The 22,111-nt window shown below is 49.5% G+C and overlaps 1 protein-coding gene across 1 annotated transcript in view; it reads left to right on the top strand.

Moving 5' to 3' along the window:
* Positions 1 to 22,111, top strand: part of MAP2 (microtubule associated protein 2) — a 150,948-nt gene that overhangs the window by 105,067 nt on the left and 23,770 nt on the right. The window contains exons 5-8 of the mRNA XM_015421522.1: positions 14,948 to 15,124; positions 20,218 to 20,375; positions 21,971 to 21,997; positions 22,109 to 22,111. The exon at positions 22,109 to 22,111 is cut by the window's right edge and continues 307 nt beyond it. Coding sequence (XP_015277008.1) covers positions 14,948 to 15,124; positions 20,218 to 20,375; positions 21,971 to 21,997; positions 22,109 to 22,111 — 365 coding nt within the window. The remainder of the gene's footprint in view (positions 1 to 14,947; positions 15,125 to 20,217; positions 20,376 to 21,970; positions 21,998 to 22,108) is intronic.

Below are 22,111 nucleotides of genomic sequence, written 5' to 3'. Positions count from 1 at the left end.
GCCATTTTTAAAAACATTTTCTCCCTGTTTTACTTTAGTTGTAGAGGATTACAACTTCATAGCTGATATACAATGCAAAGCTGATGTATGGGCAGAGTTATTCAGAGACTTCTAAATTATGGCTGTAATTTTCAAATTGTTTGATTTGGAACATTCGCAATAAAAGGAAGTACTTCTTCACCCAAAGAGTAATTAACACCATTTATTCACTGCTCCAGGAAGTGGTAGTGGCTACACGCATAGACAGTTTCAAGAGGGGATTGGATCAACATATGGAGCAGATGGCCATTATTCTGGGGCAGTGATGCTCTGTATTCTTGGTGGTTGGGGGCAACAGTGGGAAGGCTTCTGGAGTTCTGGCCCACTGATGGACCTCCTGATGGCACCTGGGTTTTGACCACTGTGTGACACGGAGTTTTGGACTGGATGGGCCTTTGGCCTCATCCAACATGGCTTCTCTTATGTTCTTATGTTTGGGGCAGTGATGCTCTATATTCTTGGTGCTTGGGAGGAGGCAGTGCTGAGAGGACTTCTGGAGTTCTTCCAGTGTTCCTTCTAAGATGAGTTAGTGTGAGCTAGCTCACAGCTTTTTAGCTTCCGGCTCATAGATTTTTGTCTTCGCTCAGGAAGGATGGCTCCAGAACAAACGAATTGATGCAGTAGCCAAATGGCTCGCTCACATCTTTAATGCCAGTAGCTCACAAAGTAGAGTTTTTGCTCACAAGAGGGAGCAGTGGCTGGCCCCTCTGGTAGACCTGATGGCACCTGGGTTTTGGCCACTGTGTGACCCAGAGTGTTGGACTGGATGGGCTTCTACGTTCTTATTAACACATGGAATTCACTGCCGCAGGAAGTGGTGGTGGCTACAAGCATAGACAACTTTAAGAGGGGACTGGATAAACATATGGAGCAGAGGTCCATCAGTGGCTGTTAGCCACAAGGTATAGAGGGAACACTGTCTGGGACGGTGATGCTCTGTGTTCTTGGTGCTTGGGGGGCAACAGTGGGAGGGCTTCTGGAGTTCTGGCCCCACTGCTGGACCTCCTGATGGCCCCTGGTATTTTTGGCCACTGTGTGACACTGAGTGTTGAACTGGATGGGCCATTGGCCTGATCCAACACAGCTTCTTTTATGTTCTAACCCCTGTGGGGGTAGCACTGGAAATAGGGAGGGGGCAAAAACAATGCTCCTTCTAAGCCGCGGAGTCTTGTGAGCAAAGATTCTACTTTGTGAGCTACTGGCATTTAAGTTGTGAGCGAGCCATTTGGCTCCTGCGTAAATTAGTTTGTCTTGGAGCCATCCTTCCTGAGCGAAGAAAAAAAACTTGTGAGCCGGAGGCTAAAGAACTGTGAGCTGGCTCACACTAACTCAGTTTAGAGGGAACACTGGGCAAAAACCCTTCCCATGAACTTGTCCAGGAACAAGTAGCTGGTTGCCCATACCCAGCTCCCGGGGGAGGGGCACCTGGTCTTCCACCCCTAACTGTCTTCTCTGTCGCCCCCTCATAAATAATCGTTTCAGGTAGCAAAGCTAGATACGGGTGTATTGGTGACAAATACGTGTCTTCCAGCTACCTCTGCTTGAGGTCTCAACTGCTTGAAACATCTAATCATGGAGGGGAAATGACCTGACAGACAAGTGGAGCTCCTCCCTCCCTCCCTCCCTTCCTCCCTCTAAATTGTGATGCTTTGGGTTGAGGGCAGCAATGGTTTTTCCCAGGTTGCCACCCTCCACTCCCTTCCCTCCCCTGGTCTTCTGTATTTCTGTCCTGAGTTCCCTCTCCCCTTGCCCAGAAAATAGCCTGGCAGTCCAGAATCTGATTAGAACATTTACGGGATGCCATCTTGGAATGTTTTTTTATTCTGGTTCCTTACTTTTTACCAAACTGTATATTGAATTTTAAAGTTTGTATACTTTCATGGCATTACACCCCTTTATAATCGCCCAGAGCCAGGCGTAAGCTGGGATAGGGTGATTCATAAATCGAAATTATTATTATTGTTGTTATTATTATTCTCTGCTAGCGATTCTTGGCCACGGTGGCTCAGAGGTTAAGATGCTGAGCTGCAGACCGGAAGGTCTGTAGTTCGGCAGTTCGAGACCCACGTGCCACGTGACAGAGTGAGCTCCCGTCTCCAGCCCCAGCTCCTGCTAGCCTAGCAGTTCGAAAGCAAGAAATTGCAAGTGAAAAAATAGGTACCGCTTCGGTGGGAAGGTAACAGCGTTCCGTGCGCCTCGGCATTTAGTCAGGCCGGCCACGTGACCGCGGAAAAAGTTTTGGGACAGTGTTGGCTCTTCGGCTTGGAAACGGAGATGAGCACCGCCCCCTCGAGTTGGATTCGACTGGCTTTCGAACAAGGAAGACCTTTTTACCTTTACTGATTCTTGACCCATTTCCTAGCCCTTTCCTTGCTCTGCTCTCTTCTGCTTCCCAGGAAAGGAGGAAAGAGACAAGGGTGAGAAAGGTTTAGGGGACCGCCATGTTGGCCCACATGAAAACAGCCAAATTTGGGTCCAGTATCTCCATGGAGACCAACAAGATTTTTGGGGGTATGAGCTTTTCATTTGACAAAGGGAGCTTCGGCTCGCTGAAGCTCATGCCCCAAGCAGGGCTCTTTTTGCAGAAAAAGCCCAGCAGGAACTCATTAGCATAATAGGCCACACCCAACAGCAGGAACTCATTAGCATAATCGGCCACACCCAACAGCAGGAACTCATTAGCATAATAGGCCACACCCCTGACAGCGCGGCTCATTAGCACATTAGGCCGCACCCCCGTGTTGCCAGAAGTGTGGTCATCCAGCCACACCCACCTTTTGCTTCTTATTCTGTTTACCTTGTTTGTTGTCAAAACCCAGGGCTTTTTTTGTAGCAGGAACTCCTTTGCATGTTAGGCCACACACCCCTAATGTAGCCAATCCTAATGAGTTTCTGCTGTTGGGTGTGGCCTATTATGCTAATGAGTTCCTGCTGGGTATGGCCAACCTGGGAGCCAGCCGGAACTCCGTTCCTGTGCGTTCCTGCCCAAAAATAGCCCTGCCCAAAAGTATTTTTGCTGTCTGAGGTGCTACTGGATTCGAGTCAAGGGTGAGGGAGAGGTTCTTCAGCGGGATGGGGAACAGTGGATGGGACCTGCTGGCGGGAGAGTTGGAGAGGGGGGGTGAGGGTCCTGACTGTTCCCCATGGCCTCCTCGGCTTGGTTCACCATCTAGTGTTAGGGTTGCCAGAACATCGCTCCACTGGTCAGGGATGTCTTCCGCGCGCGTGCCGCGATGACGGCACCCGGAAGTGACATCATTGCGCAGGGCACGTTGCTGGGGACGCTCTGTCATTTAAGGGAAATCTCTGTGGTTTTTTCCTTGAACAGTTGAGCCTCTCCCCCGCAGTGTGCTCTGCGTGATGACATCACCCCCGGGTGACGTCATTGTGCTGGGCACGTTGGCGCAAACAAGGCGTTTTGGGGGTGGGGTCCCCCCCACCAACTGGATCGGGGCTGGCAGGTCAGGGGCCACGGAAGCGGGCAAACCCCTGCCCGTGTGGGGGAAATGGGAACCCTATCCAGAGTTCCAGTCCACAGCTATGGAGGCATGGGACAGGGAGAAAGACCCCTCTGAGGTCACCTTTATTCCAAGTACGTCTGGTTCAGGGGGACTGAACTCCTCCCATGTCCCTAGTACTCCCCAGCACGAGAGAGGCCAATGAGCCAAACAGCGTACTTTGACTTTTCCTGATGAAGCCTTTTGCAGACCAGTGTGACTCCCCGTAGGTGGAGAGCGCAGCTTAAACACGGGGGTCATTTCCTGCAGGAGCGCACAGGAGCGGAGCTCTGGCAGTAAAGAGACCAGGGGGGGGCGGGCACACGCAACGAGCCCCATCCCCCTGCTCCCAGCAGCCCTCAGTCAGAGCAAGAAGCAGCCAGGTAAGCTGCAGAGCCTCCCCCTGGCCCCCTGGTCCAAAACAGTCCAGTGGCACCTTTAAGACCAAGTTTTAGTCAGGTACAAGCTCTCCCTTCTCTGTGAGGACAGATCTGCACGTTCCCCCCCACCCATAGCTACCAATCCAAAACAGTCCAGTGGAGCCTGAGCGGTGGGTGTTGCCTCCTGACACACTTCCGGTGAGGTCAGGGGGTGTGGCATATGCAAACAAGTTATGCTCATGAGCCCCTGCACCTCTTTTTCTATGAAATGATCCCTGTTTAAACCTTTCTCTTAGCAATGGAAAGCCTGCCCTTAAGGACATCTGTGTGTCTCGTCTCAGAGGATCTGAGTGACATGAGCAGTCAGTGTTTTCAAATATTCATAGCCGGAACCAAATTTGTGATGAATCAAATGCTCGGTTGAGCTACGTTGATGAACAGTTCCAAGTCTTTCACTCACTTTACTGGTTTGTTACATGGAAATGTGCATCTTGCAAGTTTGCTGGCATGACATCCGGTATGTGTCATTACGGTACTTGCTTGCTCCTCAGATGCAAAGCCAAGTGACCGCGTGGCTCCCTTGGTCATGTGTGGTGGTGGAAAGCATTGTCAAGTCTCAGTTGACGTGTAGCAGCCCCGTAGGATTTCGAAAGCCAGAGACGTTCAGGGGTGGACTGTCATTTCCTTTCTCTGCATTGCGACCCTGGACTCCCTTGGTGGTCTCCCATTCAAGAACTAACCAGGGTCAACCCTGCTTAGCTTCCGAGATCTGATGAGACTGGGCTAGCGTGAGCCACCAGGACAGGGCAGGAGATGAACAGAGTTGATATTCCATTGCCTTCCTCTGCATGGCAACCTTGGACTCCCTTGGTGGTCTCCCATCCAAGAACTAACCAGGGTCAACCCTGATTAGCTTCCAATATCTGATGAGACTGGGCTAGCGTGAGCCACCAGGACAGGGCAGGAGATGAACAGAGTTGATATTCCATTGCCTTCCTCTGCATGGCAACCTTGGACTCCCTTGGTGGTCTCCCATCCAGGAACTAACCAGGGTCAACCCTGCTTAGCTTCCGAGATCTGATGAGACTGGGATAGCGTGAGCCACCAGGACAGGGCGGGAGATGAACACAGTTGTTATTCCATTGCCTTCCTCTGCATGGCAACCTTGGACTCCCTTGCTGGTCTCCCATCCAAGAACTAACCAGGGTCAACCCTGCTTAGCTTCCGAGATCTGATGAGACTGGGCTAGCGTGAGCCACCAGGACAGGGCGGGAGATGAACAGAGTTGATATTCCATTGCCTTCCTCTGCATGGCAACCTTGGACTCCCTTGGTGGTCTCCCACCCAAGAACGAACCAGGCCATCTCTTCTTAGCTTCCAAGATCTGACAAGATCGGGCTAACCTGGGCCATTCATGTATGGGGGAAGGTCTAATTTTTAAAAAAAATAACAAGCAAGTAAGTCTGGGGGCCTAGAGCTGAACCTTCTCCTGCTCTCCTTTGATATATCGTCCAATTGCAGGCACTTTTCTTTCAGGATACAATCCACACATCGTACCTTTTATTAGGAGCCATCGAAGAACACCAAGCAGTGTATTATGCCAGTTTGGTGTAGTGGTTAAGGGCTCAGACTCTAATCTGGGAGGACCGGGGTTGATTCCCCACTCCTCCACTTGCACCTGCTGATGTGACCTTGGGTCAGTCACAAGCTCTGGCACAGCTGTTCTTGAAGCGGTTTCTGTCAGAGCTCTCTCAGCCCCAACTACCTCACAGGGTGCCTGTTGTGGGAAGGGGAAGGGAAAGGAGTTTGTAAACCGCTCTGAGACTCCAAGTGAAGGGCAGGGTATAAATCCAATCTCTCCTTCTTCTTCTTCTCCTTCTCCTCCTCCTCCTCCTCCTCCTCCTTCTCCTTCATCTTCTCCTCCTTTTCCTTCTTCTTCTCCTCCTTCTCCTCCTTCTCCTCCTCCTTCTTCTCCTTCTTCTTCTTTGTGACGTGTGTTCTGTGTTTTTGGATTTTTCTTTTGGGTCAGCACAGTGGACAGCCTCGTTCTTCTTTTCTTTCAGTCCAGCTCTGATAAAGGATGCTGGGCTGGGAAGACAAGTGTGTGTAGCTACAGAATGTCACCTTTTCTCCCGAAAAACTAGACTTTTCCTGGCGCTTGAGAGGTCAGCGGGGCAGAACCCAGAAATTACAAATGTAGCTGCTCTTCTGGCGTCTGCTTTGCCCCCCTGTGCATGTTTGGCAGTGATAAAAGTTTGGGCGCCTTCCAGATTAGACTTTTCCCGGCTTCTTATTCAGAGACCACGGCTTTCTTGGCAGCGTTAAAGAAAGGCATTCAAATGGAGAGGAACACGCCATGCTTGGCCTTTCCCTGGACTTCAAATCTCCATCCATTCCCGCCTTCATCTGAAGTCGTCACTGTCAGGCAGCCAGGTCATTGGTAACATCCCCTGCTACCTGCAGACGCCTCATTCTGGTGATGGAATTGGGCTAACCTGGCCACAAGATCATTGGCTGCCCTCTCCCATTCCCGGAGGAATTGTATAGTTCTCGGTGTTTGAAAAAAGCAAAGAACGTTTTGCAGGACTTGTCACATCCTGAACATTCCCTGTTTGAACTGCTGCCTTCGGGCAGAAGATAGAGGACAATTAAAGCAAGGACAAATAGATTAAAAAAATAGTTTTTATTCGAGAGCTATTATTGCCTTAAATGCTGTATGAAATTGGAATTTGGGTGACGTGGGTGGTTTTAAGTTGTTATGTGAACCTTAAGGGAGTCATGGGACAGTTGTGAGTGGTGTGTGGGTGTATATGAATATTGTTGTAGATCACCGAAATGATTGCATCTTTAATTTCGTTGTACTATGTACAATGACAATAAAAGTATATTATTATTATTATTATTATTATTATTATTATTATTATTATTATTATTATTATCCCAGTCACCATTTTAAAGCCATTCTAAAATGCTGTAAGGACCTCTCCCCTTATGAGCCCCAAAGAACCTAATGAAACCAGCATCTGCTGATGGTCCCCGGCCCCAGGGACGTCAGTCTTGCCTCACCTAGAGCCTGGGCTTCTTCAGCCCTGGCCCCTACCTGGTAGAATAAGCTCCCATATGAGATCAGAGCCATGCAGGACCTTGTACAGTTCTGCAGGGCCCATGAGAAACACTAGCATTACCTTTATTTGTATTTTTTGTGTGAATAGTGTGCCTGTCTGTCTGTCTGTCTTTATGCCTGGAAGTCATGGTTGACTTCTGGTGACCCCTAGTGGGGCTTGGACGTTTCAGAGAGGTGGGTTATTATTGCCTGCCTCTGCATCCCAGCCCTGGTATTCCTTGGACGTCGAGGTTTATAAGATCATGCATGGGATAGAGCAGGTAGAGAAAGAAGGACTTTTCTCCCTTTCTCACAATACGAGAACTCGTGGGCGTACCCAGGATGACCACGATGTAATTCAGAACTGACCAAAAAAAACTGGGATAAAAAGAGGGGTGAACTAGAGTGTAGTGCAGAATACCTAGTAGGAGACAGCGTTGAACCAGGATTAAAGGTCGAGTGCGGGAAGGACCACGGTTGATCTGAGAGGTTATTGAGCCCGGGCCCTTCAGGCTGCCAAAGCACCAGTGAATAATGTAGTATTGCATTAGTGGTTCTGTCAAGGTCAGTGTTGTCTACTCTGAATGGTATTGGCTCTCCAGGGTCTCAAGCTGAGGTCCGTCACATCATCTACCACCCTGTCCTTTCAGCTGGAGGTGTTAGGGATTGAACCTGGAACCCACTGCATGCCGAGCAGATGCTCTACTGCCAAGCCACGGCCCCTCCCCTAATGCAAGCTGGAGGAGGAGGAGGAGGAGGAGATTGGATAAAAAGTACTGAGCCTGACGAGCGATTTCAGCTCTCATGCTTTTATTAGTGCAGAACAAGACAACTTTAGCCGGCTCGCAGGCCGGCTTATAGTCCCAGTGAAATCACCACCCAAAACACACCCCCATACCGTAATAGGCTATTTACAGTGGCCGAGAGTTCTGTGAGCTCTCAGCTGGGAGCCTAGCCCTCTGGTTAGTGCGGGCTAGGATCCGCTTAGTCCATTGTTTCCCGGAGTAAAGCTCGGAGGTTTAGCAGGACCGCGTGGAGCCCCCGTCTGCCACGCAGTCGGGACTGGATATATTACATTGGATTTATACCCCGCCCTTCACTTGGAGTCTCAGAGTGGCTTACAAACTCATTTCCCTTCCCCTCCCCACAACAGACACCCTGTGAGGCAGGTGGGGCTGAGAGAGCTCTGAGAGAACTGTCCTTGAGAGAACAGCTCTGACAGAACTACGGCTTGCCCAGGGTCATCCAGCCAGGTGCAAGTGGAGGAGTGGGGAATCAAAGCCGGTTCTCCCAGATTAGAGTCCGCGCACTTTACACCAGACTGGCTATAGCATGAGCTAGTGTGGTAGAATGGCTTGAGTTCTGGACCCGGATCTCTGAGATCCAGGTTCAGATAACCACAATACCAGGAATAGCACTGGGTAAGCTTAAGCTGGTCATGTTTTGTCACCCTAATCTACTTCGGAGGGTCATTCCAGGGATAAAATGAGGAAGGGGGAACCGTGGAGGCTCTTCTGAGCTCTTCTAAAGAAAGAGGAAGAACACAGTAGAAGGATCCTAGATCGATAATTAACTCATAAAATGTGTTGCCGCTTGGTGATGACAACCACTGAAAGATGTGTAAAGGTGCCAGTTAACTAAATGGAACCTCCATGTTCAGAAGCAGAATACCACTAAATACCAATTGCTCTGTGTGTGTGTGTGTGTGTGTGGGTGTTAAGTGCCATCAAGTTGCTGCCAACATGGTGACCCTGCGAATTAAGGTCCTCCAAAACACCGTATCTTTAACAGCCTTGCTCGGGTCTTGCAAAGTGAGGCCCGCGACTTCCTTGATGGAGTCAATCCATCTCATGTCGGGACTTCCTCTTCTCCTGCTGCCGTCAACTTTTCCTACCGTTACTGTCTTTTCCAGTGACTCTTGAATGATGGGAGGGCTTTGGCCTTCATGCTGTGTTTGCAGGCTTCTCAGAAAAGTTGGCTGGCGAGTGGCAGAGATGGAATGTGGGACCAGAAGGGGGCTCATGTACAATCCCCTCCTTTTACATTCGGTCTCAGCTCAAGCAGATAGTCCCGTGTTCCTTCGTCTGGCTCAAAAGCAGACACCCTGGCCATATTTCATAAGAAGAAGAGAAGAAGAGATTCACTCAGAGTCTCAGAGCAGCTTACATTCTCCTTTCCCTTCCCCTCCCCACAACAGACACCCTGTGAGGTAGGTGGGGCTGAGAGAGCTCTTTCAAGGACTGCTCCTGAGAGAACAGCTCTGAGGGAACTTGTAACTGACCCAAGGTCACCCAGCTGACTGCATGTGGAAGAATGGGGAATCAAACCTGGTTCTCCAGATTAGAGCCCGCCACTCTTAACCACTATACCAAACTGGCTCTCATTAGGCTATCAGGAGGCCTGCTTACCCCCTGAACAGACTTCTTGTATCATTTAAGGGAATTTCAGAAGAGGTTTCTGATGCTCTCGGCGGAGCTGCTGTTGGAGGGACCCATCTCGGAAGAGAGCATCTTCTTAGCCTGATGCTTATATTTATCATAAAAGAATAGCTGTATAGCATGTATCATATTGTAGCACCCCCTTTTCATTTTCAAACAAAACAGGTCCCTCAGAACGTTGGGTAGCATTTAGAGCTGGCAGCCACCAGCTCTAAATGCTACCCATGTTGAAAAAATTTGGGACACATTCCATACCTTGTGGCAGGGTGGCCAGATTGTACTTGGTGACCAGTAACAGCTTCAGTGGCAGGGACTCGGGAGCCATGGTGACACGTGTGATGTGATGTCACTTCCAGGGGAAAACCAGAAGTGACATAGGGTATTGTAGGAATCAGTGGAAAGTGTGTGGTAAAATCATAGAGTTTCTGGCAATTCCTAGAGCTACCCTCTGTTACTTCCTGGGGAAATCCAGACGTGACATTGCATAGTGGCTGTATAAAATATTTATTTGGCTATATAATACATATAAATATAGCGACACAATTAGTTTAATTTTTCTGCCAGCACCACTTGGCAAAGCAGCAGGCAGTGAAGCCTGCCAACAGGCAGTGAGAGACCAAGCAGCCCTGCCTTGTGGGCTCTGTCAGGCTCGTGCTTCACCCGAGGAGGGGGGCCCCCGGAGGCCGTGGCGCCGGCGGGCCATCCCAGACGGAGGGGCGACTCCCGAAGGTCGGCAAGGGAATCTCCGGAGAGTTCAGGACCTCAGACTGACAGGAGACGGGGTTAACAGCACCCCCACGGTCTCTCTGTCTGGATGCTGTGATACCCTTCACTTCTCTCTCTCTCGGCACCTGGGTCGCTACCGCATCACCTCCTCCCCGGTCCCTTCCACTGTCAGCCTTTTATTCCTCTTGCCGTACACCCGGTGCCGCCCCTTCCCGCCCTGAGAGAAGGCCCCGCCCCCTTTATACGGAGGAACGCCACCAGGGCGTTCCCCCGCCCCGGTCCTCCGTGCTGTTTCCAGAGGCGTTCCCAGGGCTCCCTTCGCTCGCGGCTCCCCTCGGGCCGCGTCGCCTGCTCCTGGCGCGTCCGCCGCCCGGTTCTGCCGCCGCGTCCGGGTCTGCTGGGCGGTTGCTGCTGGGTGAGTAGGCATGGGGGTCGGGGTCGGGGGCCTTCCTTCTCCTTGTGCCTCCCCGGCCCCCCCCCCCGGTCCCGGACGTCGGGAACGGGACAGGCTCAGAGCCCATGCACACAGTGCTCCATTAAGCCCTTTCCTCCTTCCTCTCTCTCGGTGTGCATGCTACTGGGTAGATGTATTAGTACAGCAAAACTTCATGGTCAGGAAAGTGTGGCAGCACATGCAGTCATTACAAAAAAGGGGGGAAATTATGTAGATTCAGTTCGCATCCATGTTGCAGCGGAAAGGAGAGAGAGGCCTAACCTAAAGGATACCATTCCCTGTGACAAATGGCCAGCTAATCTGAGGGCATGTGTGTGCAGGTATGGTGGCATGGCTCTACAGGAGAGAACTGTAGATGCGTCCTACTTTTTGCAGGTCCGTGAGGGGGGAGAGAACACAAAGGGCACAGGAAGAGAAGGAGGAGTCAGAGAGAAGCTCCAGTTGAGACCAAGAGGGGCATCCCATTCATTAAGAATCCACATAAACATATCTGTATCGAGTATGAAGAACACTATAGTGCCCCCTAATGTCCAGGCATGCAGAGTCACCTTTACTCCAAGGCATACAGTGGGGAGGGGGAGACAGAACTCCTTTGATCCAGTAGCTATTCACTCCACATGTGGGTGGGTTGTACTTTCAGGAGACTGGATCAGGTCCAGATTTTATGTTTGAAGGGGGGAAATGAACATATGTTTAAAGTGATTGAAAGAGATTTTTGGAAATATTTATTTTAATGAGATTCTGATCTGCAAGTTATTTGGAGTGGGACTCAGCAAACTTTCTGATTTCAGAGGCAGATCATTCCCTGCCTTCCCCTTTCTCAGCAACCTCTGAAAGCTTAATACTGGGGCTGGGGATCTTCACAGAGTGTCTCCTGCACAGTAAAGATAAGAAGTCAGATGAAAGGGCCCACCTCCATGAAGATCAAACAGAAAGCTCGCCAGATTATCCGTGGTAGATAACAGTTTTGCTGAGATTGTAAAAATAGAAAATCAGGTTTTGGTGCCCCTCATTTTGTGTGTGGGAACGTAGCATTTTTCCTACCTGTGTACCTCAAATAGCTTTATCTCCGGGGGCCAGAGATCTCCTGGAAATAGCTTTTTCCTTATGGGATCTCTCCAGCCTTCTGTCATCAGAAATGCTTAATTTCCAATGCCAAAAAACCAACAGTTTAGCACAGTTGTGTCCATGAAAAAGAAATACGGACACCTCTTTCAAATGAGATGATTCTTTTGCCGAAGTCTCATTCAAATCCCTGCCTCCTTTTTATTTTTAAAATACCGATTTATCCCCAAACTGCAAAGCAGCTAAGCCAAAATCTTTGGAATCAAGTCATTTCTGGTGCTCAGAATTGAAAATAGTTCATTTTTTTAATGTGCATATATAAAGAAAAACCTGTCCTCTCCATGAACTAATTAGTAAAAAAATGAAAAAAATGAAATTATCGTATGGCACTGTGTGTGGAATAGCCAGGAGATCCCCCAGGGGATTGTTTGGCTGCCGAAGCTGTAGCTCTTTTTTGGCACCACTAGGTGGCGAGCTATGCTTATCTTTAGGGTGAGAGTGCTGTGACTTGCCTGAGATCACCCAGCTTGTCCCAAGTGGGGAATCGAACCCGGTTCTCCAGATTAGAGTCCGCCGCCCTTAACCACTACACCAGACTGGCTCTCAACGAATTAGTATATCAGGTCGTCGTTCTTTGTAATGTAACTCTAAAATGTTTGACTTGGTTAGTGGTGCATCCTTTAGCATTCCAAACTTTTAGTTGGTGTGGAGAAGACATAAGGAAGAAGTACAGGCAGCTCAGGAACTGTTGCTTCATGATAGAGTGCCTTCTTACCTGCCTACTTATGTGCAGGAAAGCCCTGCTTCAGTCCCTCGTGTCTCCCTTTAAAGCCTTCTAAGCAGTAGAAGCCAGAAGGGCAACTGCATGCAAACTGGAATGCTGCAGCCAGTCAGCATCAGAAGCACCAAACGTTGTATTTATTTTTATTTTACTATTTTATTAAATTGGATTTACTAGGTCACCCTTCCCTACAAGCAGGGCTCGGGGCAGCTTACAACAATGTTATAAATTCACATACAACCACATTTAAAAACAGTCCAATAAATAACAATAAGTAAAAACAGTGTATATACAATACTTAATGTGGCGGAAAATCCTGACTCTCCAGTCTCCCTGAGGGGAGGGGCTATGGGGACTGAGGAGCCACGTGCGAGCGCCAGAAGAAGTCCCATCGCTGTCCTCAGCCGAAAGCCCGGCGGAACATCTCTGCCTTACATGCCCTGTGGAAAGGTAACAGCTCCCGCAGGGCACAGATGTCTTCTGGCAGAGCATTCCACCAGGCAGGGTCCAGGGCTGGTCGAGGACAGCCGGACCTCTCTCGGGCCGGGGACTACCAGCAAGTTCTTATTTCCTGAGCGTAGTGCTCTTCCAGGGGCATACTGGGAGAGGCGGTCCCGAAGACATAACCAGGGGTCATTTCCTGCAGGAGCACACAGGAGTGGAGCTCCGGCAGTAAAGAGCCCAGGGGGCGGGCACATGCAGCAAGCCCCGCTCCCTGATCCCAGCAGCCCTCAGTCAGAGCAAGAAGCAGCCAGGTAAGCTGCAGAGCTTCCCCCGCCCATGCCCGGTCCAAAACAGTCCAGTGGCACCTTTAAGGCCAAGTTTTATTCAGGTACAAGCTCTTCCTCCTCTGTGAGGACAGATCTGCACATTCCCACCCCCCAATAGCTAGCAATCCAAAAGAGTCCAGTGGAGCCTGAGCGGTGGGTGTTGCCTTCTGACACACTTCCGACGATGTCAGGGGGTGTGGCATATGCAAATGGAATGCTAATGAGCTCCTGCACCTCTTTTTCTATGAAATGACCCCTGGACATAACACATGGCAACTCCCTGTGTCAATGAAGAACAGCCATCTTGTAAATGTGAGAAGTGCCCCTAGATATGGTTGCCAATCTCGGAGTGGGGCTCAGAGATCTCCTGGAAATAAAAATGATCTTCAGCCTTCAGAGATCGGTGCCCCTGGAGGAAATCAAGATGGGTAGCCACGTGAGTCTGGCCATAGCGATGGAAAAGAGCCAGAGTCCAGTAAGCATCTTAAAGACTAACAAAGTGTGTGGCAGGGGAGGAGCTTTCGTGAGTCACTGGTCGCTATCTGAAGAAGTGAGCAGTGAATCACGAAAGCTCACCCCCTGCCACAATTTTTGTTAGCGTTTAAAAGTGCTACTGGACTGTTACCCTTTGCTACTCCTGGAGACAATCTACTAACAGCGGAACACAGTACAGATCAGTAAATCAAACACTAATTACTGTGCATGAATTGTATGAAAACTAATTATAAATATTAATAAACACTATACAATAAACTCATCTATTATAAATTAATGAATAAACTCATATACTATAAATTATAAATACACTCATATATTGTAAATTAAATAAACTCATATACTCGCCTGGGACAGGAAAAAACTCTCCCATTTTCCGTCCCGGGCGAGTTTGAATCGTCGGCTCCTCATCTGGTTAAGGAACAGTAATAATTTATTCTTTAATGTGATCTTGGCTCCAGTTTAAGTCTTCTTGCGTGATTGTACTGATAATTCTGAGGAAGAACTGAAACAAGAAACCTGCCAGGGATACTCGTCATAAAGACAGACCACGGTCTTCACGCAACTTGATGACAGCAAGAGTTGCGTCTGCCTAGCAGGTCTTCTACCACATACCACAATGGACTATATTTAGTGGAGATATTATGAGTTATTGTAATCTGCTCCATCGGGGACCTTTTAATACTTCACATGGGGTGTGCATCATGTATTAACTATGAATTGTAGTTCTCTTTATTCTTAGCGCTATCCTTTATAATACCTTAAGGTATTATCTATATTGATACAGTGTATGTTTAATTTGTAGTGTTTATTAATATTTATAATTTGTTTTCATACAATTCATGCACAGTAATTAGTGTTTGACTTCTGGAGAAAATGGCAGCTTTGGAGTGTGGACTGTGGCCTTATCCCCTGCTGAGATCCCGCCCTGCCCCAAACCCCGCCCTCCCCAGGCTCCGCCCCCAAATCTCTAGGAATTCCCCAACCCCAAGTTGGCAACCCTTCCACTAGATGATTATTCGCATTGCTTGTGTAAGTAAGACAATCCCCTCCCATCTATGTGTGCCTTAAGAACTTGCTCGCGCATACATTGTTTTGTGATATGGTCTTGTTTTCCACACTGCATGCATTTTTTTCCCCGTTTGCCTCATCGTTCGCCTTCATGTTTGTGTCTCTTCTGTTTGTTTTCTCACGACTAGACATCTTCTTTGTCAAAGATTCCTGCCTCAAAGGTTAGATCAGAGTCATTGCTTCCTCCAAGACCCAGTTCAGCTTGCTCACTAAGAGTTACTTTGCTCGATTCAGACAGTTATTTTGCACGGCCCTCTTCAGCGGGCCCGAGAGACTGCTTGCCATATTCAAACTCAGATGTGCAGGTAAGGCAGGAGAGCTATTGGAGCAGATGCTCGGAGGGAGAGAGATGAATTCCAGTGGTTTTATGTTTCTGCTGGGTATTAACATTTCACACTGGCATGGTTAGAAGATTCTGTACTCCAGAAGCAAAATAAATAAATAAGAATGGTGAAACACTCATCAGAAAAGGGATTAAGACAGTAGAGGATCCTGGTCCAGGGTAATGATTATAGCCTGGAAGCCATTTCTGCAAGAATCTGGATCTATACCACCTCACTGCTGGACCTCCTGGTAGCACCTGGTATTTTTGGCCACTGTGTGACACAGAGTGTTGGACTAGATGGGCCATTGGCCTGATTCAACATTGGCTTCTCTTATGTTCTATAACACCCATAAGAGGAGCCCTAGTTGAAAGTTGAAGACCATGAGTTCCCTGCACCACCATTAGTGTATCCCCTTCTTCCGAGATTGTTTTTTGAGGTTGGCAGTAAAAATGCCAACTTATGGTGACCCCTAATGTGGTTTTCAAGGCAAGAGATAAACAGAGGTGATTCGCCATTGCCTATCTCTGCATAGCAACTCTGGACTTCCTTGGTGGTCTGCCACCCAAGAACTAACCATTGGTGGTGGGAAGTGCCATCAAGTCATAGCCAACTTATGGCCACCCCAGGGCAAGAGATGAAGTTAGGTGGTTTGACATTGCCTGGCTCTGCATAACAACCCTGGACCTCTTTGGTGGTCTTCCATCCAAGTATTAATCAAGGCCGAGCCTGCTTAGCTTCCCAGATCTGACAGTATCAGCTAACCTGGGCCATCTGGGTCTCAGGGCTCTCTGGGGTTACCAAGCATTTATTTCAAAGGTTTTGAACTCCAGGGCAATTTCAGGAGGCCCAAGCAGAATGTGATGGACCAAGAGACAAGATTGCTTGTGGAATATGGCAAGCTAGCGTTTATTACGGAGGGCCGGCAAAGGAGCCAGGGCAGAATTCAGTGGGTCAAGTTGATGAACCTTCTGAAATCAAGAGCTTCCTGCCTGTTGAGAACCCCATGCTGGTAACGAATATGTATGTATGTGCCATCGAGTTGCGACCAATTTACGGCAACCCCAGCAAGGGGTTTTCAAGGCAAGCTGGTAACTGATAGGATGTAGTTATTTCTGATTGGACTGCTAATTTATAGTTGTCTGGCTTCCCTACTTTTTTACACGCCCAGGTTACAAGGATGGGGCTTGAAAACTAATGAGTTTTGCCACCCCTTTTCAAGGAAGTGAATTTATATTAATGGACCATTGATGGAAAGTGGTGAGAATTGACAATAAAAAGAGAACCCTAGAATAATTAGGGCTTGCTACATAAACCAGCACCCTTGTCCCCCCCATTTATTTACTGGGAGCCCGCAGCAATTGATCCACTTAAAGCCATCGTTGGGCTTAATTACTGCAGTCAGTGAAACGATGGACTAGAAAACAGATGGAAACTATTAAAATCATCAGCAGAGAGACTGTTGGAACCTTTCATTCCAGCCCTTTAGCGGTGTTTAAAATTACTGTACAACTTTAACGCCTGAATAACCAGCCATTCGAGCATCACGGAATCTACCATATGAAGCATAATGTACCAAACCCTGCAGTTCCTCTATAAGTTGAATTTAAGAGGGAACAAGACATTGGCCCTTGGATCTTGCTTATTACAATGGCAACCCATATCCCTGACCTGCAATGTAACCCCTTGCAGCTTTACTTTCATGGGATTTCATTCAATTCCTAGAGGTACTTTTGTCACACACACACACACACACACACACACACAGAGTTTGGACTGGAAACAAATGATATTTTTTCCAGAGGGCTCAATGCAGTATGAAGGAAGCTAGAGGTGTGTTCAGTCAACTATAGTAAACAGGTTTTGCAGGGCTTTGTAGGGTCCCCCCCAAAAAAAGGCCCACAAAACCCAAGGATCCATGTTCATCCAGAACAATAATGTCTCTATCAAAACCAAAGACCTGCCCGGTTCTGAAGGATCCTTGCCCGGAGGGGGCACTGCGTACACCCTCGCACAAGCCTCAGACTGAGAAGGAAGTGGGTTTCCTTCACCCTTATGAAGGGCCTAGCCTATGCTAGGGACAGTCCCTTCGGAGGCTCCACCCCTCTGGCACTCCCACGAGATCCGAGCAGTTCCCACGGGGAGCTGCCACCACCTTTCATCTCAGCCATTTCTTGGCTGGTTTCCCCACCCCTGGTTCCAGGCTGCCTCCCAGCTGATTGTCAGGCAGCATGCTGTTAAAGGGCCAGTTGCTGCCAAACTGCTGGCCAGCACATGTTAGCTTAAAGGCACCATGCAGAGGTCCAGCCAGGAATTTGTAGGTGGGGGGCACCGAGGGGGCATGGCGTCACTTATGATGGTCCCCCTTTTAAATGCCACTCAAGCAGCGAGCCCACCCACCTGCAGCCAGTAGATGATAAAGAAAGAGCCTTTTCCTTGTCTACTGGCTGTGGGCAGGCTCACGGCTTGAGCAATGTTCAAAAGGGGGAGCTGAGAGCCAAGCCGTCTTCCAAAGAGGACTTGGCTTTCGGCTCCCCCTTTTAAACACCGCTCAAGCCGCGAGTGGCAAGCCCGCAGCCAGTAGACGAGGAGGAGGCGCTTCCTCATCTACTGGCTGCAGGCGGGCTCACAGCTTGAGTGGCGTTTAAATGGGGAAGCCGAGAACCGAGTCGTGCGGGCGGGGGATCTGCTTGATGCGGCGGAGCTTACTAATTAGGGGGTGTGGCTGTACGCCCGACACCACGTGTGTTGTGGACTTGGTGGGTGGACAGCAAGGGTGGTTCCTCATATCCCCCTGGACAGAAGGAGCCCTCGGGCCCACCACAAAAGTAAAACAATCTCCTCCCTCCAGTCCCTTTGATTGCAGTCAAACAGATCAGCTGATTTGGGATCTGTTGTTTAAGTGTGTGTGTAAAGTTGCAGTAGACTTTCGGTGACCCCGGCCAGGGGCTTTCAAGGCAAGTGAGAAGCAGAGGTGGTTTTTCATGGCCTGCCTCTGCACAGCCTTCCTTGGTGGTCTCCCATCCAAGACTTAAGGGTGACCCTGGCAAGGGGCTTTCAAGGCAAGTGAGAAGCAGAGGTGGTTTGTTACTCCCTGCCTCTGCAGAGCCTTCCTTGGTTGTCTTCCATCCAAGACTTAAGGTGACCCTGGCAAGGGGCTTTCAAGGCAAGTGAGAAGCAGAGGTGGTTTGTTACTCCCTGCCTCTGCAGAGCCTTCCTCGGTGGTCTCCCATCCAAGACTTAAGGAGACCCTGGCAAGGGGCTTTCAAGGCAAGTGAGAAGCAGAGGTGGTTTGTTACTCCCTGCCTCTGCAGAGCCTTCCTCGGTGGTCTCCCATCCAAGACTTAAGGAGACCCTGGCAAGGGGCTTTCAAGGCAAGTGAGAAGCAGAGGTGGTTTGTTACTCCCTGCCTCTGCAGAGCCTTCCTCGGTGGTCTCCCATCCAAGACTTAAGGAGACCCTGGCAAGGGGCTTTCAAGGCAAGTGAGAAGCAGAGGTGGTTTGTTACTCCCTGCCTCTGCAGAGCCTTCCTCGGTGGTCTCCCATCCAAGACTTAAGGAGACCCTGGCAAGGGGCTTTCAAGGCAAGTGAGAAGCAGAGGTGGTTTGTTACTCCCTGCCTCTGCAGAGCCTTCCTCGGTGGTCTCCCATCCAAGACTTAAGGAGACCCTGGCAAGGGGCTTTCAAGGCAAGTGAGAAGCAGAGGTGGTTTGTTACTCCCTGCCTCTGCAGAGCCTTCCTCGGTGGTCTCCCATCCAAGACTTAAGGAGACCCTGGCAAGGGGCTTTCAAGGCAAGTGAGAAGCAGAGGTGGTTTGTTACTCCCTGCCTCTGCAGAGCCTTCCTCGGTGGTCTCCCATCCAAGACTTAAGGAGACCCTGGCAAGGGGCTTTCAAGGCAAGTGAGAAGCAGAGGTGGTTTGTTACTCCCTGCCTCTGCAGAGCCTTCCTCGGTGGTCTCCCATCCAAGACTTAAGGAGACCCTGGCAAGGGGCTTTCAAGGCAAGTGAGAAGCAGAGGTGGTTTGTTACTCCCTGCCTCTGCAGAGCCTTCCTCGGTGGTCTCCCATCCAAGACTTAAGGAGACCCTGGCAAGGGGCTTTCAAGGCAAGTGAGAAGCAGAGGTGGTCTGCCATTGCCTACCTCTGCAGAGCCTTCCTTGGTTGTCTTCCATCCAAGACTTAAGGTGACCCTGGCAAGAGGCTTTCAAGGCAAGTCAGAAGCAGAGGTGGTTTGTCACTCCCTGCCTCTGCACAGCCTTCCTCGGTGGTCTCCCTCCCAAGTACCGACCCTGCTTCGCTTTTGAGATCTGACAAGATCGGGCTGTACCGTGCTGCCTTCCTGACTTCAGTGGCACAAGAATTTCCCTCCTTCTCAAGTGTGTCAGATTCAAAAAGAAGAAGCTTCAGCGTGGAAATGTCATTTGGACTTTTTTTGCTTTGGGTACAAAAAAAAAACAACCCCTGGGGACGCCACTGACTCAGTCGCAGGCAAACTGACGTCAAAACTCAGCCCGCCCGTCACCACAAAGCGATTCCCTTTGCCTTCAATGTTTCAGTAGAAAGCTGTTGCTGTCCATTAAGGTCTGAGGGCCAAACTAAACATGACAACATTCTCGTGGCCGCCACAAGGACACCGCCGTTTTCAAATGGCCCGAGGGCTTGATCCTGATGGGGCCTGTGGCGTGGCACTCTTGCCTCCCCCCCTGCCGCCCCCCATCGTGCCTTTTCAAGTGCCAAAATTGCTGCAGGACCCCGACGGCATTTTAGATTGTCTTTAACGTGTCGGCGTCACCCTCACAGGAGATACGAGGAGGCCATCACATTTGGTTGGCCCTCGGCTGCAAGAAAATCTAAGTCACTGTTGAATTTGTTTGGGGAGAAAAGAAACCTCTCTCGGTGCTGGATTATTGAAAATTAAACTATTCGGGCTTGATCAGATCTTCTCTGCTGTGGGGCAGTTTTGAAGCTGCCGCTGTGCGGAAGGGGGGGAGATTGGGGATCAAGCTACATACAACCTTGGATTCCTTATTTTGCGGCCTCTTGTATTTAAGAGAAATACTGCCTTTTCTTCCTGCTAGGATGGAGTAAGCAAGAGTCCAGAAAAGCGTTCCTCTTTACCAAGGCCTTCTTCTATTCTACCTACCCGGAGAGGCGTCTCGGGGGACAGAGAACGAGATGAGAATTCTTTCTCCCTAAACAGCACTGTCTCCTCGTCAGTACGACGGACCACAAGTATGTTTCTTTGCACCTGCTCTCTCCCGTAACATCGCTGTTCCACATTTTCTTCAGCTTTGGGTTGGTCTTTATGTAAAACTCTGGATCTTAAAAGTAGCCTGTGTTTAAATAAAACAGATGGCCACAGGAATAAATAGCTTTAACGGGATTAGATAGATTCATGGAGGAGAAGTCTATCGATGGCTACTAGCCATGGTGGCTGAGGGGAACCTCCACATTCAGTGGCTCCAAACCCCTGAATCCCAGAGCCAGGAGGCAACATCAGGGGAAGGCCTTGGCCTTTCTGCCCTGTTATTGGCCCTCCAGAGGAACTGGTTGGCCCCTGTGTGAGACAGGATGCTGGACTAGATGGACCACTGGTCTCATCCAGCAGGGCTCTTCTGATGTTTTTCTGAAGGCCTCAGCCTCTGTCTCCTGCTGTTGGACCTCCAGAGGAACTGGTTGGCCATTGTGTGAGATGGGATGCTGGACTAGATGGACCACTGGTCAGATCCAGCATGACTCTTCTTATGTTCTTAGGAAGGCCTCGGCCTCTCTGCCCTGTTGTTGGCCCTCCAGAGGAACTGGTTGGCCACTGTGTGAGACAGGATGCTGGACTAGATGGACCACTGGTCAGATCCAGCACAGCTCTTCTTACGTTCTTAAGAAGGCCTCAGCCTCTCTGCCCTGTTGTTGGCTTTCCAGAGGAACTGGTTGGCCACTGTGTTAGACAGGATGCTGGACTAGATGGACCATGGGTCTGATCCAGCAGGGCTCTTCTGATGTTCTTCTGAAGGCCTCAGCCTCTGCGCCCTGATGTTGGCCCTCTAGAGGAACTGGTTGGCCATTGTGTGAGACGGGATGCTGGACTAGATAGACCACTGGTCAGATCCAGCAGGGCTCTTCTGATGTTCTTAGGAAGGCCTTGGCCTCTATAATGTGTTGATGGCCCTCCAGAGGAACTGGTTGGCCACTGCGTGAGACAGGAAGCTGGACTAGATGGACTCTCGTTCAGATCCAGCAGGGCTCTTCTGATGTTCTTGGGTCAAGGCAGGAGGTTATGTATAACTCTAATAGTGACTCTTCCAACATTTCAGGCAGAATCTCTGTTTAACAGGATGTCTTTTAATACACACAGTAACTCAGTGAATATCTTTGTGCTGCGGTGGACGTTCACAGACAATCAGAACCCCTTTCTGGGCAAAAGTCCCACCTGGCCCTGCCCACTTTAAAGAACACTTAGTGGGTGCCAGGAATACCGTCAACAAGTATTGTGATCAAGGGAACCACATTGGGGACCCCTGCTATAAGGTGTACTTAGACATCATTAAATACCAGTGTGTTACAGTTTAAATGTCATTACTATAACAGTTATGTTGCCGATGGCTTTCACGGCCAGAGTTCATATAGCACTACAGATAAGATTAGAATTTCAACAGCCTATCCATATGCAAAAGAACCTCCTCAGGAAAGCTCCTCCATTAGCATGTCACAGCCTGGGGAACGCCTCGGCCCTCTACCCCACCTTCCTGAGTAGATACAAATTACGTGCCTACCTTTTTTTTCTTCTCACCTTGACACAGAGAGTACTCCACCTTTCTGTGTTATACCTCTGAGGATGCCAGTCACAGCTGCGGGCAAAACGTCAGGTCCTACAATGCCATGACCACGGCCATACAGCCCGGAAAACCTACAACAACTATAATAATGACTTTGTTTCCAATATAGGATCAGAGCCTATTCGCAGCCGAACAGGGA

This window comes from Gekko japonicus, unplaced genomic scaffold (assembly GCF_001447785.1).
Source record: "Gekko japonicus isolate JY-2015 unplaced genomic scaffold, Gekko_japonicus_V1.1 scaffold1139, whole genome shotgun sequence".
Taxonomy (NCBI): domain Eukaryota; kingdom Metazoa; phylum Chordata; class Lepidosauria; order Squamata; family Gekkonidae; genus Gekko; species Gekko japonicus.
The sequence above is the reverse complement of the archived record's forward strand: the minus strand, read 5'-3'. Positions and strand labels throughout refer to the sequence as shown.